At 50.7% G+C, this 20,092-nt stretch overlaps 1 protein-coding gene across 1 annotated transcript; it reads left to right on the forward strand.

Moving 5' to 3' along the window:
* The first annotated feature begins 930 nt into the window (after positions 1-930).
* LOC105288219 lies at positions 931-20,089 on the forward strand. Its single transcript, XM_011354321.3, has 2 exons — positions 931-1,652; positions 14,871-20,089. The coding sequence occupies exon 2, from the start codon at positions 14,891-14,893 to the stop codon at positions 16,286-16,288; it is 1,398 nt and encodes a 465-aa protein (XP_011352623.1). The 5' UTR covers positions 931-1,652; positions 14,871-14,890; the 3' UTR covers positions 16,289-20,089.
* The last annotated feature ends 3 nt before the right edge of the window (positions 20,090-20,092 follow it).

Genomic DNA, 20,092 nt, shown 5'->3' on the forward strand with positions numbered 1-20,092 from the left:
GCTTTAACCCCCAGAGGTAGCGATGAAAATTCGTGGAATTCGCAGCCGGCGCGCAGGAAGCGGGGGATCGATAGCAGTGGCACTGTGTAGCGGCCGCGTGCCCTTGCAAGTGGCTATAAGATAAAATGCGATTAACGCTTAACGATAAATTCATTTAATTCGGAGCTGACTTTTCCTTGACCTCGAGAGGAAGATCATAAACCATCGAGATATTTCCCATCCATCTTGGACGTCATCCCTTCACGATAAAACCTCAAATTAACGCCCCGCTAAAGTCAACTCTGAAATTAATTGGAAAACATAATACATTCTCTTCTACAAAACAAAAGCGAGCAATTTTGTAATCGCTTCGATTAACTTAAATCTCTCTGTCTGAACATCCCGCATCATCGAGATAGAGCCGCGAATCGCATGAATTAATCCAGGAATTTCGTCAGCGATCGATAGAGCGCGACATCGCCGGTGACGGAGTGTCACTTGCGTCGCGGACGCGCGCGCGACGCAATCTAATCGCACCGTTCGTCCGTTCGGAGCAACGACGCGATGCATTCCGGAGAGAGAGACGACCGGCGACGACGTGGAGGGGTCCACGCGGCGCGGAGAGTGGTGGAGGGTGACGGACGGACGGTCGTTCTCTGACGCAGAGCGCGTTCGGGAGGGCCGGCGTCGATGGTAGCGACGGTCGAGGTGGGGACCGCGCCGTATAAACCGAGCATAAACCTGGAGTAAATCTCTCCCCCTCTCTCGCGACCCGCGTTCACGCAAGCCCGAACGCGATCGTGTGTGTGTCGAGTAGCGTACGCTTCGTGCGTGTGTATGCGCGGAGTAACACACCGTCACAGAAGCGCACGCGCATAGCCGCCCCGGCCCCCGCAGTCCCCTCGGTGGACGGAGCGGGACGACATTGGGGCCAAGACGGCGCGCAGCAGTCATCGTCGGGGTCTCGTGCAGTTCAGTTGGCAGCCCGGCCTCGTAGCGAGCGGACGTGTGCGTTCTCCGCTCTTCGCACGTAGCAGTTATATATATATATATATAGCAATATATATAGTCGCATATTCATATATATACGCGTCCGTCGCCGTCGCGCTCAGGCAGTGCACCGACGCGTATCGAGTCGCAGTCAGTCAGTCAGTCACGAGCAGTCAGCAGCAGCATCATCGGCGATCGCCGAGATCGCAGAGTTCAAGTTCGCTTCTGTCCCAGAGGCAGGAAGGGTCTCTCTTCTCACTCGAGGACAAGTGGGAGTCGATTGAAATCTCGGAGTGTCTCCCGCGAGTGTCGATCCTGATCGGACGACGCGCAACTCGCGCAACGTACTCTCATCGAGTGTCGGTGATATACTTGAGGCGTCGCGCCGCGCCGCGTTCAGCGAGCGAGCGAGCGCGGATTCGTGTTACGAGGACGACTGTTAGGTCGTCGTGACGGTCGCGCCGGGGGTTCGACGAACGGAGCACGACGCGCGTGCCGTTCCCGTTTTGAGGATCGCGTCTGCGCTACTGCGGCCGAACAGGTGCGAACCGCGCGGTGGCAAAACTGTACACTTGACCGTTCGCGCGAAACTTGAGAGAGATCCGGTTTTCTCCGTCCTTCAACGACGTGAAGATTGCTGGATTCCTACCGCGCACCCCGGATCGACGGATCTTCCAAGATTGGTGAGTAACACGATTTAGGATTGTCATAGCGTTACGCTGCCGAAACGTTTTTCATTCTTCGAGATTGTCGCCGCGCTGCGAATTATGAGCGTAGAAACGTCAGTCGCGAGTCAACGGCGAAACAGGTTTGGCGGAGATTTAAAAGGATCGATAAGGTATTCCGAGAGCGTCGTGCACGCCAGGGGTATCGAAAATCGAGCGTGGATTCGCAGAAATCGTGAGAGATCGCGTGCAAACTCGTCACCTTGCCGAGAGCAGCGGAATATTTAAAATTCACTAGCAAATCTCGGTATCGATCGATTCCGCGGTAATGTTCAGACGCATCAGAAGCACGTGCTCGCGACAGGTGAAACATGGGATCGGCGCGTGCGGCGGACGATGCGAAACTCCGAGTCACGATCCGTTTTGACAGATCTCTGAGGCTCGCCCGAACGCGAGAGAAAAATTTCTGGCACTATACAGGATCCCATTCTTTGTATCGTTTGTTACGTTTGTTATGTATTTATCACAAGACTCTACAAGAAATAACGAGACGCTGATTGCGTGATGCTAATTCTCTTCTTCTTCAAAAAGGAAAAGAGACATTATAAAATTCGTACAATGAATAAAATATGCATGCGCGATGCACGGCGATAACCGTGATAATCGAATCCGGTCCGTGGAGCTTGGCCGTGCAAGAAATGACGCAACACTTCGCGACGTGTCCGCGAACGTGATCATCCCCGGTGGTGGTGGTGGTGGTGGTGCATCCATTGTCCGGTCGCGCGGTGCATATCTTATCGGTGGCCGTCGATTTGCGGCTGAATCACGGGGCTCTCGAATAACGCAGGTGTAGATAAAGGCCCCCGGTTTCGAGAAATGCAACTAATACATGGCGGCGCGGCCACGCTGACATCATACGCCTCGACGTAGGATAAAGAGCGCTTCTTCGCTCGTGCCGAGACTTACGAAAGCGAGTGCAACGCGTGCGCGCGTTGCACATTGCGCAACGAGGGAGGTCGGGAGAGGCATTAGAGCGGCTCTCGAGGAGAATGACTCTGAAAATTTGTCTCGCCCGCTCGTCCGGCGTGCGCATTCGTGGATCGCCTCGAAAACGGCACCTTCGCGCCGCTGCGAGTGCATCTCTGCGAAATGCACTCGTGATCAAGGATCAAGGTCGGGACTTTATTTTTATCCTTTCGATACGTTACCGCCGCTCGTGCCGCTGCTCGCTTACGCGAGAGGGATCGATAGTCCCGAGATCGAGCGTTACCTCCTCCCCGACGCGTCCTTCGTTTTTAATTTAACCCGGCTAATTATAATTGAAAATCGGCAACTGTTCCTGCGGCGTGCTCGATTAATTAAAACGAATTTACGAAAGCGAGATAGTTATCGCGCTCGGTTATTCGCACTATCACGCACGATGATCTATTGTCCACGATCCCTCCACGTGGCTCGACAGTTACGAAGAGCGATCTATCGATTCCTCTCTCGCGGAACGGAACTCTCCCCTTCCTCTCCTCTCTTTTTCTCGTCTGGCCCTGTCTCGTTACGCCGCGGATAGCCCCTTCCTCATCGGTCCCCTTCCACCTCGCACTGCGTGCCGCTATGGCTCTCTATCAAAGTGGGCCACGGCCCAATTTACAGAACTCTCTCAATCTCGTCGTTCTTCGCCAGCGTAAACCGTTCGTCCGATAAACTTCACGGACTCTGGCCGAAGGGCACGCACGTGCACTCGCACGATCGCATCGTCGCGACTGATGCAACGAAAACCGTCGGAGCTCCTCATCGAAGGAGATCAAGAAGCTCGAAACGAGGAAAAAAGTGAGACAGAACCTTTGACCAATTCTCGTCACGCTCTTATAACTCTGTTCGACTTGGATGATTGGATTAATCACTACACAAACAAACAGATAAATAAATTGTATAGCCGGCAGATAACGTATCGTTGAAGTAATGTTGAAGTAACCGAGTGAATTGTGATTCGAGCTCCTTGCAGGTAGATAGGGACTGTGATAAACAAATAGCTTGGCAGATTGATACATATATAGTAATGTTTAATCAACAATGGAAGGAGAGCACTCGCGAGTACTCGAGCACTTTTCCCAGCTTCGTCCATGCCCGAGGCGTTTCCGCGAAAAAGATCGTGCTATCTGCCGATCGATACGCGGACGATTGTGTTGTCGCGTGTGCGGTGGCTGCGTCATAGAGCGGATTAGCGGTATCTGCACTCCGCGGAAATGCGCGTCGTCGCAGGTGTTAATACCGACGACGCGCGCGAGTGCAGCAGCTACTGCTGGTTACGGTTCTCGCATACGTGTGCGAGCGAGCGTTTGTATGTGTGTGTATGCACGCACTCGGATATACCGGCGATACCTGGGTATATACGTGTCGTCGCGTCTCGGACATTGTGGATAATACGTTGCGTCATCGGCCGTTCATCGATCACTACTGCGCAAAGAGAGAAAGGAAGAGAGAGAGAGAGAGAGAGAGAGAGAGAGAGAGAGAAGGATGGAGGGAAGGCAGGTAGGGCGCGCCTTACATCTCCGTTTGCGCTGCTCTATTATTTAAAAAGTATCGACAATGTGCCCATTGCAACTACGAGCGATTGTGGAATTCCAAAATCGTCCCTGATTCCCCTTACGATCAATTTTGCGATCGCCGGTACGAGGGTCAACTGTCGTCCATGCTGCACAAACGAACGTATTTACCTTGCGTCATTCTATATGTACTACGTTGTTTTGCCAGCGCTCGAGGGGAATTTATTCGAGAAAAATAAATTATCTCAAATGCAATCATGTATGCATACATGTACAAAGCACATATATGTATGTAAAATTATATAACTCTAACTACATTCATAATATAATTATCTATTTATAAATAATCGAATTATTGATCAAGCTCGGTTTAAAAATTTAACCAATATCATTCCTCGTAATTGAAATCGTAATTCAATTCTTCGTAATTGAAAGAAAACTGCTTCCAATTCTGGCTTAAATTGAAAACAAGACACGTAAGAATGAGCGTTTTAATGCGCGGAAAATATTGCGAATATCAATAACGCTCGCGTTATCATTGCGACGCGAGTTACGTCACGAGCGTTCGAAGCTCGCTGCTCGCGCGACTGAATTCCGCGACGATCGCGATCCGCGGCAGCGCGCGTTCGGTTTATCGATCATATTAGCAAATATCAGGCTCCGTTGTTCGCCGTGATGACCTTTTCCCGCTCGTATTATGCAACGAAGGTGAATGGTCTAACATAACAGCTTGCACGTGTTGCAGTCACGTGGCGGACGGGACGGGACGGGACACAACGCAAGGCGAACCTACACACGCCGCGCGAATTGCGCGAGCGTTTGCGCGCTATGTGCTAACAGTTGCATCACGCACCGCGTTGTTTCTTAAGCTACTTTCACACTGGACCCTTAGGAATCCTATTGTGGCTCAAACGGATCGCGCACAGTTTGCGTCATTACCCAAGTTAAATTAATTACGCCACATCTAATACGTATTTCATGAAAACACGTCATCGTCGAGCAACGAAATTTAGAAACGAGATTTATTCGAGCCTTGTTGATGACATATTGAATGCATTCTGCAATCGTTAGTCACGCAATAATTTATGTAATTAAACGAACGTGATTATGGGTATGTTATCAAATCAAACTTGAAATCGTAATTTTCGACATGGCGGAATAAATTGATTGCCTTCCGGCAGGAAGCTCGAAGGGAAGGAAAAAAGAAACACCGTGTCGATCGTGTCACGATGTTGTTTCGCGTGCATTATGTAACGAAGACACAACGCTTTTGTGCAAAGGCCTCGCTCGTTACTAGCTCGTGTCACGTGTAAACTAGAAGGCCGGCGGAAGAATACGCTGGTCTCACGTGGATTGCGACGTCGTCAAAACGTGCAAAGGGCATAAAATGCATCCATCCTACTATCGATATACTCGATATCGCTGCGTGAGCAGTGGCAAATCGTCCTGCGAAATAACGAGGCGATTGCCTGAAAACACCCTGTGTAGCAATTATTCCAACTCCACTCGATCGTTCGCGACCTTCGATCTCGAGAGTGATCGTTTGGAAATTTTGCCGTTTCCTGCGAAAGCCGAAAGTTGGTCTGTCCACCTTGAAGGTAAACGCACACGCGAACGAGTCGGCAAATTAAAATTCGTAGATTGTGCACGAGCGAGCGTTAGACCCGAAACGCCGAGAGGTTTCGAAACGGATTGCGAATTATAAAATTCCGTGCTGGCGCGACCTGGCGTAGAGCTGCGCGATAATTAGAAGCGGGCCTTGTCCGCGGCATCGTCCGGGGGTCTAACGCGGCGCGGTCACAGGAGCGCCATACACGCGCCCGTCGTGTAATTTCGTCTCGCTCTTCTGTCGCTCCTCTCGCCCCCGTCTGCGCCCGCGTCGGATCGTATCAGGCTGGCCGCGTCGCCGCGTGACGCACGATTATGTAACGACAAAGCGTGCCTCTGTAACGCGACTATAATGCCGACTATACTGGGTGTCTCCAGTCGCGGCCGCACGCGTTGTTCTCGCAAATGAGAGAGAGAGAGAGAGAGAGAGAGAGACGGACAGAAAAATGAGAAAGAACTCTCCGAATGTTCCTTCTCTCTGTTAACTCCAGTTTAAGCGATTCCCGCAGACTGCGATTTCAGGATTCCCTATTGCGCGATCGCGATGTGGATCGAGGATATCCTCCGATTCCTCCGATCGCGATGATGAACTAATGTCGCGTTGGAAACTCGGCCGTACGGTACGCGTTATCGCCGGGCCAGTTGCATAATGAGCGGGGAACGAAATCGGAGACCGGTTCGAAATGCCTGCGCGAGTCGGCAGAGGCCGATAACGGTATCAGCAGTCGGCTCTGTTACGTGAGCGCTTGACCGCAATCGTAACACGCACGGCCAGCGGTATCGGGTGGCCCCCCCCCCCCCCCTCGGCATTGTGCAGATGCCTTTATGTATACTCGCGAGTGCGCGCGCTCGCTCGCTCGCTCAAGTTCGTCGTACTCGGACTATTTTCGGGCTACGTTCCGCCGCATCCTATTCAGCGGTTTTTCTGAAACGCGCATTCCGCGAGTAATAATATCGCGGCGGAGGTGCTCGGGTTCCAAGATCGCCACGACAAGTGCGCGAGACCATCCACTTATTCATTTATTTATTTATCTCGCGTACGTGCATATCTGCGTATAAGCGCCTCACATACACAGCGTAAAGTCCACATTTCTTATTATAAATCTTAATCACGTGTGGCGTGGTGCGCCACACGAGCTTTCGTCGAAGCTCCGGATGAGGTATCTCGTTTACGCGTCGTTGTCGAGTCTTATCCCCTCCTGAATAACAATTTTAGACTTCCGCCCCGCCGCGGAGCGGATTTTCCGGAAGCGGTCGCGCGGAGGAATAATGTAAATAAATTTCCGGGAAGATGTGTAGAGTGCACGCGTGCGGGCGCGTGAGGTTGTACGTCGTATGCATATTGTGCGCCGCTTCCTCGAACGGGCGCGTCGGAGGAGAGAAAAGGAAAAAAAACAAACGCTGGCATCGGGTCAACGGATGACTTAATCGCGATACGGCGCGATATCTAATTGCTAATTGTTACTCATCGCACAACATAGTACGTCGCTAATTATTTCGCGTCTCTAAACTACGATATCGGTTTCGCAAGCTGTTTACAAAATCGGAGAGATAATGCGCCGCTTGTATAATACATCCGTGCGGAAGCAACAACTACGCGAGATGACGCAACGATATGTCCCGTTCGATCACCGAAAACATGGCCCGCATTAGCGGAGTTACACTTGCAACAATGTCGAGTGATTATTTCACATCGACGGCGCGGTAATCGATTAAACAGAAATCTCTAATATAATTACGCCATGACACCGCAATTATGTCGGGACGTTGTTAATTAATCGCTCCTCGCCGCGTTTTCGCGAAAACGCGTTTTCCCAGAGCCGCTGAATCAAATAACGCTGCGGAAAACGCGAGACGAATACGTATCAGTCTTTGAGCGTAATTTCCCGCGAGTGCGCGGAATCTCCAACAACAGCGAGCTATAAGACGTTTTCCGGGGAAAAAATCCCGGGAGCCGCGTCGAGACGCCAATGAGAGCGCGACGCGTGCGTGCATCGAGCCACGTGCGAGCCGATGCATTACGCAACATGGAACACGTGCCCGCGCGACAACACGCTGTATTTCTCCCGCATCTTTCTGTCTCTTTCTCTCTCTGCCTTGATTCGCTCTCCTTTATCTCTCTCTCGTACGTTCCCGGAAAATTGGTGATAAGATTTCCTCGGAAGCGAGTCGATTGATAATAATAACGAGATACTGCATTGAGCGAGAGAGGGGAGGGACGGGGAAGGAAACAAAGAGAAACGCGCATTCGGAAGAAACACGGCCCGCGCAGTTGGCCGCCACGTTTTTCCTGCTTCGCAGTCGCGCGTTTATCGCCGCGCAAACAATAATAACCGCGAACGGGCAAAAATATTAATAGCTGCCAGTCGTGCGATTTCAAATCGAGCTAAGTTGATTGGATTTTTCAAGCGCGGAGCGCGCGTCGATCTTCCTGTATCGTCCGACAGCGAATCACCTTGCGTTTCCAGAATTTCAATAGACTTTGAGGTAACGAGAAAATAATATATGCATTTACGATAAATTAATGTACATACCTACATATTATGTACCTATTTCTACGAATATGTTGCAAGTAATACACTTGTTAGATATTACGCTTCGCTATTTTAAAGCACTGATTTACGTTTCTCGGAGTCGGCGGGAAACGCAGACGCTCACGCGTTTTCATGTGAGCTCATCATTAAATTATATCAAGCCGAGTCATCGCGTGCTTGGACTCGCCGTGGCGAGTACGTCACGTACGTACGATAATTTTCGGAACACCTATCACTGTGCGCAGACGCACGCGAGGCGCGAAGAGATACATTTTGTATCGTGGTACACGTCTCCACGAATCACGAGTTACGCCGTATCGTGCTACGCTTGCGTGTGACGTTTCGCCGGAAAATCCACGTGTTCGGATACGATGATTCGGCGAAGCAATTACGGGAAAAACGGGAGCGATTGCGCGCCACTCGTCGTGATTCAGTCTCGTTTTACCATGATTCGGCCCGATGACGAGCGAGCACGTAACAGCGTCCGCAGAAACGCGCTAAATCACTTGGAGAGCGGGCGTCGTATTGCGCACTTATGCACTTTGTATCTTCAACGCCCTCGAGAACGGGTTACCGCGACGCGGATAACGCGCACGCGAGCCGCGTTACGGAATTAGAATTCCACCGGCCAACGAATGTGCGACGCTAGATGCGCCATTTGACGTAATCGGCCGACGTAACGACGGAGATTCGACGACGATCGATGGGATTGCGTAACGCTGGCCCAAGTTAATAAGCTGATTTCCGCGGAAGGCGACTCCGACTGTCGCCGGAACTGATCAAATAACGTCTCACATTGACGTCACGTCAGTTTGTTTTAAAAGCCGTATCCCCATTTGAATACCAAAGTATGTTTCCTGCATTTTTTTCGCGTCTACCTGACGTGTGCATCTTGCAACGATAAAATCAAGGGTCATGAATTATGAAAAACGAGCGCTTCTGCGTCTCCTGCATCGCTCGTTTTCAATTGTTCAGTTTTTATATTTTAATTAGCGGCGCGGAGAGTTTCCTCTTAGAAAGCGAGCACGTAATTTCGCACGCGCCGATAAGATAAATATTACGTTGTTATTTGTGCCGCGGGCCTGTTGTTTGTAATCGAACGGAGTCGCTTCCCGAGTCCGACTGGGTCGGCATGTGCGTGATGTAACGATCGCGCAATCGGCAACTGCGATCTGAATGTGAATCAAGCGTGGCAGGAAATCTTGAGACGCAAAAATGCCGGCGAGGCTGGGACACTTTGACCGGTCACGGATTCGCTATACATTCGTGCGACGAAACGCGGGGAGTGATTTTCCCTCTTGTCGCACGGGAGAACACGTGGCGTGTGTCACGTGGCGCGCGGTCGGAGCGGACGTATCGCACAATCGCGGCCGGTTGTTTGCGCGATCGAAATTGTCGACGACGTGTTTTACAGCACGCGAGCGTGCCGATCAACAACACGCGCCTGTTTACGCTCGATTTTGTTGCTTGAATGTTGATGCAAATAACTCTGGAAATTGCGCGTGTCCCTTCGACGCTTGGCTGATTGGGCGTACAAGGGTCTAAATCGAGCCCGAAATGAGACTGAGGGAAGTGATTCGACGATGACCGAAATAATCTCGAGCTAATCTCGAAGCGCAGAAAACGACGCTTCCCGCCGTGGGCGGAAATCGCAATTCTTGGAGCGCGTCCACCTTTCGGAATGTTTCGCAACATTGCAATATCAGCGGGTCGCTCGGGACACGTGTCGCTCCAATTTTCTCCAAGTATCTTTCGTATCTATTATTCAATGGCTGCACAATATAAATACCGTCCGTTCTCTAGTAACGAAGGTAAGTGACTTGTATTTCCGTGTCCAGTTTCTTCGACGGTTGCATTATTTCGACACCGGATGTGTGCTCTCGCATGGGCGCAATATCGCGCGACTTGCGTAGGCGACTTCCCCGTAAGGCGGAAAAATCGGATAGATCGGATCGGACTGTCCCAGTGGTAACATGAGTCACGCGAAACCGCGCCGCGCGCGTACGTAATTGGGCGGCTGGAATTCCGCTTGAAATTACTCAATTTCGACAACGTTTCGTGTCCCGATAATTCATTGGCCGTGTCGCGCGAGCATGCGCGCGGCCGATATATCGAGGAAACCGGCCGACTGCCTCAACTTTCAAAGCCGGTCGCAAGACCGTGTCGCAATGCACCCGCAGCTGTGCGCGGCACCCCGCGAGAACGTTCTCGAATCCGCATCCTTCAATCTCTCGAGATCCAGCGACGGTAGATTGTGCAATTACGGCCTCGCCCAAAATTTACAGTCGAATCAACCAATTTAGCAGAAAATATATCGTGATTATTACAAAGAATTACTCGAATAGTGATTTCGTCTCATTTCTTCGTAACGTGACGTCGTAATGAAGTATTCTTCTACGTATCCCGCGGAGAAACGTATCATCCGAGTCGGCTGATGAGAGAGCCGCGGGATTGAACTTAATGACTCATTCTCTCCCCCGAACTTGTGAAAAACAAGCGACGACAAGTTGCGTAACGCTCGGATTAAATAACGAGCAGGGGAGTGCGTCACGCAGCGTGAGTTGTCCGATTTCCATATCAGGATCCTAGAAATCTCCACCTTCGACGCCACCTCCTCCTCCTCCTCCGCCGCCGCCACCTCTCCTCCCCCCATCGTCGTGTCTCCGCGCGAGCTTCTCGAATCTTCGAGACGACGCGCGTTTTGGCGCGCAGCTAGAGGAACCCGTGTCAGTAAACTCGTCGGCATCCGAGCAGTCTTCGGCGGCGCCGAATTGTTTGCTCGCCCGCGTGCGCGCCAAGGATCGGACAGACGCGGATTAACGCGGATCTGCTAATAATTCGCTGAGAAGCGTCGCGACGTGGTCGCACATCCACGTGATCGGAGCAAGCTTCACGCACGTCTGCCCGCGGTGTTTACGAGGCACGAGCTTCCATTCCTAACGGAGGCCTAGCTGACATTCACCGCTACGAGGAATGCGCGCGTGGCGCAGGCACGTGTCGCCGCAGAACGTACGCGCGCACACGTCTTTTCCGCGCTCGACACGGCTTACGTAATGCGCGGCCGTGCGCTGCATGCGCCTCGGAAGGTCTTATCGTCGCTGTTTCTTTTTTTCAAGAAGTTGAGTTTTTTCAAAAGTTCTAAAGTTCATCAATGCATGGTTGCATAATGACGAATCGACGAGTGCCGTTTCATCGCTGAGACTCGGTTTCCCACGGCGCGTCGGTTATGATGTAACAGCGCAGCAAGCAACAGCGCGTCAGCGTATTGTCCGCCTAGGAGAAAAATTTGGTCGCTTATACGTAAAAGATCCGCATCCAAGTGCATGGGAGAAGGGAAACCTTTCCATCGACAATACCCACGTAGAAATTGCCGAGGTTGTTTAACTGGCCCAACATTGGCCTAGTATTGGTAGCCCAGAGTACGGCAGCGGCGTTACACTCCAGTGTCGGGTCTGTACTGGCACAATACTGGCGGCCAGTACTGCAAAGAGTTGGCAGACAGTCTTGTCCCAGTACTTATTAAAAACCGGGCCATGTGACGGGCCATTATAAAATACAGACATGGACCAGTACTGGTTGCGAGACGGGCCATGCTTCGGCAACCGACACAGACCCAGCATTCGACTACGTACATTGCCGATAATATATAACTGGCAACACAGGCGCGCGCTATTTTATTTTTCAATATTCACTGAATGGCGAAGTGTGCATTTTTTTTAAAGATGATGTTGGAGGATTCTTTTCGAGGAGCATAGCCCAGGGCAGATTATCTGAGGACTCGGTAATAACAAAATTCGTAACAAAAAACTGATTTAGAATAACTTAATATAACAGTCATTGGACTACATACATTGCCGATAATATATAACTAGCAACACAGGCGCGCGCTATAAATAAAATAAGAAATAAAAAAAATAAAATAAAAATAATATAATAAATACAATTGTCAATATAACCGCACTGACAGCCACTATGACATTCTGACATTCGCAACACGAAGTTCAAGTCACACGAAATTCGTCGCGGAAAAGAGGCCTCAATATTCGATAAAAAAGAACTTCACGAAGTTAACACGCCTTTTTTAGAATAGGATTATAACAATATATTGATTCACCAGCGACCGATAGATGGCCAGATCAGGCGTGACGTTCTCGCTAGAAACATTCGCGTTATCACGTATAAATAACCATCCGGAAAACTGATTCAACATCTTTTTCTTTTAAACGCGATATTAATTCACGCGACATTTACAAAATGATTTTACTAATGTTGTTTGCATTAGTCTTTGTTTATAATATTTAAGTCACAAATACAAATAGTACAAAATACATATTATATATATATAAAAAATACATTTATACATTAATACATTAATTGGTCCACTTCTATGCCCAATGCTGGTGCAGTTATTTACCGAATACTGGTCCATATATTATTGCCAGTGTCGGATCAGTACTGGCAATTAAGTACGGCATGGCGTTACACTCCTGTGTCGAATCTGTACTGGCACAATACTGGCGGCCAGTACTGCCACGATGGCAAACGGTACAGTCCCAGTATTGGACCGTTTTGAAATTTCTACGTGGGTATTTGCTCGCGTGAAATATTATTTGTAGAGCAAAGGAAACTGATATAAGTTTGCATGAGAGAGTTGATATACGTGTAAGAAAAGTGAATTTGGATGACAAAAAATTATTATGTCTCGGCGTAGATGTTTTCGATTGCAAAATCGATTACAAGATAGATTGCGAGCTCCAGGAAAATTCGATGACATCTCCCGAGTTCGTGCTCACCGGTGCGTGCACCTTTGCGAAATCGCGACGATTGCGACCGATAACCCTGCGACGCGGCAGATACCGCGCGCCTGCTATTAAAATATCTTCGCATGTATGGAAACGGACGCGCGCCGGTTTACGTAACGGGACTTATCGCGTCTAAAAGTAGATTCCTTGCACCGAGAGGCCACGTGAATCAGTCGGATGAATGCGTTGCGATTAAGCTCGCGTCGCGTGTGATTTTCCTATCAGCGATGACCAATCCGGGGAGAAAAAAAAAGAGGAAGAAGATGACGAAAAAAGGGAAACGATCGCGTGTATCTCTTAAGAGTCGTAATTAACACGATCGCCAACGTTTCCCGAAGCATCCGGCACTTCGCAACTCGCGAATATCGAAGGTCGCGTAAACACGCGTGCGCCTCTGACTGAGGCGGTCGTTCGTTCGACGTCCGGAACACGTGGTACGACTCGGCGGACGCACGTGCGCGATTGCGTAACCGGCGCGCCTCGGATCGAGGCTTACGTACGTAGCACGTACGTAACGTGCGTACGTGCGCGCGCGCGGAGGCGGCGACGGCGGCGCGACGCGCGGAGAACTTATTTTCATCCGCGGGATCGCGGGCTAAAAATAAACCGCGCTAATCGTGCGACGCGCCTTCCTGCGCGTTTGCTTTGATCGCCGACTTCGATAATCAACAGGAAGAGATGCAACATGATTGTCCGCGTAAACCCGGGCCACGTTTTCCGACGAGGATCTAATCTGATGAAAAATCGATGCTAATCAGAAAAATAATCTACTGATCGCGATGTCTTTCTAAATTTCCGAATCGGATTAGAACGATCAAAGAGGTCTGACCTGACCTTAGGAGAACGTCACGGTTGTTTAAATAATTGCGGAGTGGCCACGCCTCTTTCTTGGATTGGGAGTCAAAGATGAACGGGCGGAGCGAATGTCCGCTGAGGCGGGTTCAGTGGCACCTTCGACCTTGCCAAGCACGACCTTACCCAAGGCTATTTTGCAACTTTAGCCGAGAGATGCGCTCGTTGGCAGTGCGAGCACGTCTCCTGATCTCTCGGAATTCTTTATCTCTGGTCGCACGCGTGAGAGAGAATTTCGTCCCCGACCACACCTACACCCGCTGCATAAGTCAGTTGTTTTCGTCGCGTTGGAATATTGAATAATTAAAGATCGAGACACGGGAAGAATGACTAAGGAATTATAACGAGAAGGAATAAATGAATAAAGACCAAAGAAACTCGCATCCAACGACGATCTTAATGGACGATGATTCCTCCGTTTCTCTTGAAGAGCTCGGCTCACCTTGAATCCGTATTTTTAAAGAATGAAGATTATAAGATTACAAAGGCAGATTACGGCGTTACATGAGGAAGCCCGCTGAAGGACTCTGTAACGCGCAATCGTTTCGATACTCTTGAAAAATATCGGAGTTGTAAAGACAGTTCGTGGAAATAAACTTCTCGATTATAAATAGCTGTTTTTTCTTCCACGATACCACTCATTTGTTCGCGCAACGATACGTAATCCGATAGTTAGCTGATTCGTCTTTCTGACGTTCTCTCTTTCTTTCTCTTTGTCTTTCTGTCTCTCTCTGGCATGCTGTTGACTTTCGTCATCGCCGCCAATAAGCGCACGTCGCGCACGCGACGTTAACGATCACGCGGCAACGATACTCGCTATCTCGACGAGCGCTACTACATATAAGTATCGCTACTCGATCGTGAGTAACGATGAGTAACTCGAGCTTCCCGTTCATGTTGCAGATGTACTAAGAGGACGAATTATGGTGGCAGAATTTGTCGCCCGCCAGAGTGGATCGCCCATCAATGGTGAGACCGCGTGCCTGAATAGCAACATGCCGGCCACGCACACAATGGCGCACGGTGGCGGCCACGGCGGACCCCATAGCGGGCCCCACGGCACTCACGGACCCCTCACGGTGCCTCTCGTGCATCCGGGCCATCACAGTGGACCGCCGACGGCGATCCAGCAACAGCACCAGCAGCAACACCAGCCGCAGCAACAAGCGCCGCCACCGCAGCAACAACAACAACCGCAACCGCCGCATCACCATCACCATCATCAGGATCATCATCAGGATCATCATCAGGATCAGCAACAGCAGCAGCACCATCATCACGACATGGATCAGCATCCCGAGAACTTCTCGTCGAACTTTGACCTCCGTAAGGAGCTGTTCTCACAGCGTAAGCAACGCGAATTCATCCCCGACAATAAGAAGGACGACAGCTACTGGGATCGTCGCAGGCGCAACAACGAGGCGGCCAAGCGATCGCGCGAGAAGCGCCGCTTCAACGACATGGTGCTGGAGCAGCGAGTGATGGAGCTCAGCAAGGAGAACCACATCCTGAAAACGCAGCTGGACGCGATACGCGACAAGTTCGGCATCTGCGGCGAGTCCGTCATCAGCACGGAGCACGTGCTGGCGGCTCTGCCGACCGAGCCGACGATCAGCGCGAAGCGTGTGAAGCTGCCGGCTCCGACGGCGCTCCTCTACGCCCGTACGCCCAGTCCGGTTCACACGTCGGTGATCCACCAGCCGGTGAGCGGTGCCCGGTCGCCCCGATCGCCCGCCTCGCAGCTCTACGTGCCCGAGACGACCGCGTACCCGGAGACGGAGAGCTTCCAGTACCCGTATTCGCATCCGGCGATACATCACCTGGACACGACGAGCGCGCTGAATCTGTCGTCGCGCGGTCGCAGGGCACAATCACCCTTTGAACTGTCGTCGGGCAGTGGCGATGAGGCTGGCCCGCAGCTGGTCGCAGGCTCGCAGAGCAACCCGACTGCGAACAACAGCCTGCCGCACAAGCTCAGGCACAAGTCACGCATCGGCGACAAAGATGCGAGCGCGGCGAGCGCGTTGCTGGCGCTGCAGGGAATCAAGCAGGAACCTGGACCGCGAGCGTCGCCACCCTGGGATAACGAGGGCTCCAGCGACGAGCGCGACTCCGGCATCTCGCTCGGCGCTGAATGGACCGGACCGAGCGTCAACGCGGTCTCGGAGAGCGACCGAGAGGTGAAGCTGAAGCTGGACCGCCTGGCGTCGGAGGTCGCGTCCTTGCAGTCGATACTCCGCATCGGGAAGCCCGCCGTCGCGGCGGTGGCGGCCGACAGCCTGGTGACCGGACACCCTGCCGCCGCGGTCAGCGGACCGTGAAGGACGCAGCCATTCTTGCCTCGCGAATCACGCGAGTCCTCATCTTGGCCGCGGACGACGTCGGAGTTGCTGGAAGTCGAACGTGGTGACGTCGGATGACGTCAGGATATCGTCGCAAGGAGGATGCGAGCGGAAGGACGGATTTTGACGCCGCTGTCGCGTCGAGTTGGATGATGTCGCACTCGTGATTGATTGTAAAAGGGTTAACGAGGATGCGTAAGGAAAGAGAGAGAGAGAGAGCGGAGGCGGATGTAGTCGGATAATTAATTCGCGCGCGCGGCGGATCAGCTGACGATGTTTGCGAATCGTATCGAAAGTTTCGTGCTCTATAATCTTGCACTGAATCTTGATCGTATCATATATTTTTAATACAATTTCTCTTTTGGAGGATGTAATATATTTATATACTTTATATTGAATAAGCTAATATGAGAAAGAAGAAAATATATTTTCTATTTGTAGAAGATTCGGGGATGTAAGAATCCGCCGCGCGAGGGTTTACGCGACAGAATCATTGAAATTTGTGGCTCGAGATAAAGGAATCATTGTTATAAGAGTATGAGAATAATTGCATGAGAATGATTGTAGCATGCAGTGCATATGTGATGCTAATGGAACTGCTGGGTTCTAGTCGGGCGTGATTACGATTGATTAATCGTGATTCCGCCGATATCGAGATATAGAAAACGGAAAATTGTTACCGATCTGCTCGTTGCCGTCTCGAGTCAACGACATCCGGAAGATGTGCATGCACTCATCCTGCCGCGTCTCCTCTGAAACCTCGTGGAACCTTAATCCTTCGGTCCGTAGATCGGCGGGAGGGCGATCGTTCCTCTTGGAGGGAATTGTAACTTATTGTGATAGGCGAGAGACGTCGGCCGTCGCCATTCGCGGGACATCGCCATCAGCGCGATCACGACGAACGAAGGATCAAGGGCCGCTCTCCGCTCTCCCGCAGTCCCGCGTTAGAAGTTAAGAGCGACGTGCGATACCTATGTGTAGCGTTGTAAGATTACGTTGTAAGACTCCCGTAGGCTAATCTCGTTCTTCTATTATTACCGCTTATCGTTAATTAGAGTTCGTTGATTCGGGCAGTCGCGCATCGCGCCGAGCCGAGCCGAGGCGTGTCGCTGAATCCTGGCGGAATTCAATCCGCGCGATGAACGTAAAGGATACACACGTTAACGTAAAGCTAGTGTTATCGCACGCGAGTCACTCCCCCGATTAATTGGTCGCGCAACCGGCTATCTCACTACCATCGGATATCCGTATAGTTTGTTCCCGCGTGCGAAGGCAGGGATTCTTTCTTCTATCTCATCTTTCTCTTCTTCTTCATCATCATTGCCATCATCATCATCATTCTTTTTGATCACCTTGAACGTGAAGCGACGAGCGATGATGACCTCGCGCGCTTCGTGGAGCTTCCAGGCGAGGCTTGATCGAGGCGCGTCCCAATTATTTATTTATCGCCAAAAAGAGACCGAACTCTTACGTTCGCCGTTAATCTTCGGACATTCATCACGCGTACTCGTGCGATTACTCGTGAATGTCGCGAAGATTCCCGCACGAGCGATGATGTCCACTTTACCAAAAACTGCGTGCGACGCGCGTAACTTCGGTGACTCGGTTTAACTGGTGTTCATTCCAAATTCGCTTCTTATTTATTGCTTCCCTCGTTAAATCGCACCTGGAAAGCCGTGCCGGTACTTCGACGAAGCTCCATCGGGGTCGTCAGACTTTTTTCCTTCTTCCTCTTTCGTTCGCTTGAACCGGATCGAATCACGCTTGATCGATTTGGAGTTGCATCCGATGTCTGTTTCCTTGCGACTCTTGCGCGAAACTGTCTCCTTTTTATACTTTTGCTATGTCGAATTGCTACGGTCGATACGTAGTCGCGTGTCTGTATATATGTATATGTAAACGAAAACGAAAGTGCATCTGTGTTACAAACGCCGGACGAGGGGGAACGTCTACTAATTTCGACGTAGTGTAAAAAACCGCCGCGGAGAGAGGTCCCCTCGGAAGGCGGGATTTAGCGCGTACTAAAGTATTAAGCGAGCCTATAGGTGTATGTAATATATAAATAGAGAGCATATACTTTGCATGTATATATTACATATATATACATATATGTATATGCACACATACATATATATTTTTTTCAAATTAATGTATTTTTCGATAACATTGAAACGAACTGTAAGTGCGTGTACAGCGCTCGGTTGACGTCGCCGATTCGAAGGGATGTACCAGCGATGTACGCAGCGCGCGAGAGCGATCGTCGTCGACGTCGACGTGGAAATCGCGCGTTCGCAGCGTGGATCGCCGGGACAGCTATCGGAAACCAAAGTGTGAGACCTTCCCGAGACCAGCGAAGAGATCTCGGTGCTCAATCGGGAAAAACTGAGAGGGTATTCATCGACCCGGCGAAAGCGACGCGAAAGCGAGAGGGACGAGGAATCGGCGACGTAATAATCGTGGAGAAAAGAAATATAAGCACCGGCGATATTGGGAATTCGCTGATCGGTGTGTCCCACTGTCCCCGACCGATCGATCGACCATTCGTTTTTACCACATGTGATATACGTAGGGCGAATTAGAGGCGCGAGTCGACGTCAACCCGAGAGCAACCGAACGCGAGAGGTATCCCTATATTTATTGTACACTAATCGCCTATGTGCGTTATGGAGCGAGGCGAAAGCGATGAGGAGACGTTCGAAATCTTGCACGTGGCCGAGGCAGCGTCAGTTTTAACAGCATTAGACTCTTGCGAGATCGTTCATTGATTCATTCGGCATCGTTTGCGGAAAGGATCTTCCACAATATTCCACCTTATCACCGATGTTGACGATGCGACTGTACGAGGGACTCTTCAAGAATGTCGAGTCCAAGATCGATGGATGTCGATCACGCGTAAACGTGCAACGCGAGCCAGCAATAAATCGCTCCAACTCATCGCCGCCGAGCTCCGCAGTGCTGTAAAGAACGATGTTCGCCAGCATGTCGCGTCACACATACATACATACATACACCACATTTGCGTCGCTGTAAAATACCGAGAGTGCCTGTAACTGACGGAATCACATGCACGTTTCTCGTCGAAGCTACTGCCGGTAGTTGGCGATCGGTTAAGCGACTACCGGCGAGAGGAACGAAGAGATGCTGTACCGTGTAAATATATATCGTGCAATCGTCTCTTATCATTCGCAGAACGTCCGCGATCGGCATCGACGACGACGGCGGTCTCGAACCCGATTTATTCTGAATTTGTTCTTCATACAAATCACACACACAAACACATATCCAGATCACAGACATACACACATACATTGATTAATCGCGCACTTTTGCCTCGCTCGCCTCGAACGATCACGTCGCGACGATCGCCGAGACAGCCAATGTTATCCCCCATGAACTTTTGTACATACGATCGCACCCTCTTTGCCAAAAAGCAGTTACGCGGACCGCTAGAAGTCGGCCGGAGAAGGAACACCTTCGCCCGACCCCCCTCCCCTTGCCCCATTGTGTAACCCGCGAAATCCGTTTGCGCGCGCGTTTCGACTACAGTTCCTATGCACTATGCTAATGGTAAAGCGATTCAGGCGAGGATCGATAAAACCGTCGTCCGTTACGATTTAAGAGCCGACCGATCGCAATTCCAACCGATCTAAGCTTTCTTGGTTCTCCTTTCTCCGGCTGCTCGGAGATGTAAGTATTTAGACTCTTAAGGGACATATCCACAGCGCGTGTAGTGTACTTGTATATGAATATCGATAAATAAATATTTTCAATGTTTTTGACAAA

This window comes from Ooceraea biroi, chromosome 7 (genome assembly GCF_003672135.1).
Source record: "Ooceraea biroi isolate clonal line C1 chromosome 7, Obir_v5.4, whole genome shotgun sequence".
In the NCBI taxonomy this organism is placed as follows: Eukaryota; Metazoa; Arthropoda; class Insecta; order Hymenoptera; family Formicidae; genus Ooceraea; species Ooceraea biroi.

Coding starts and splice junctions, on each gene's coding strand:
- LOC105288219 (XM_011354321.3), top strand. CDS start 14,891: ATGGTGGCAGAATTTGTCGCCCGCCAGAGTGGATCGCCCATCAATGGT.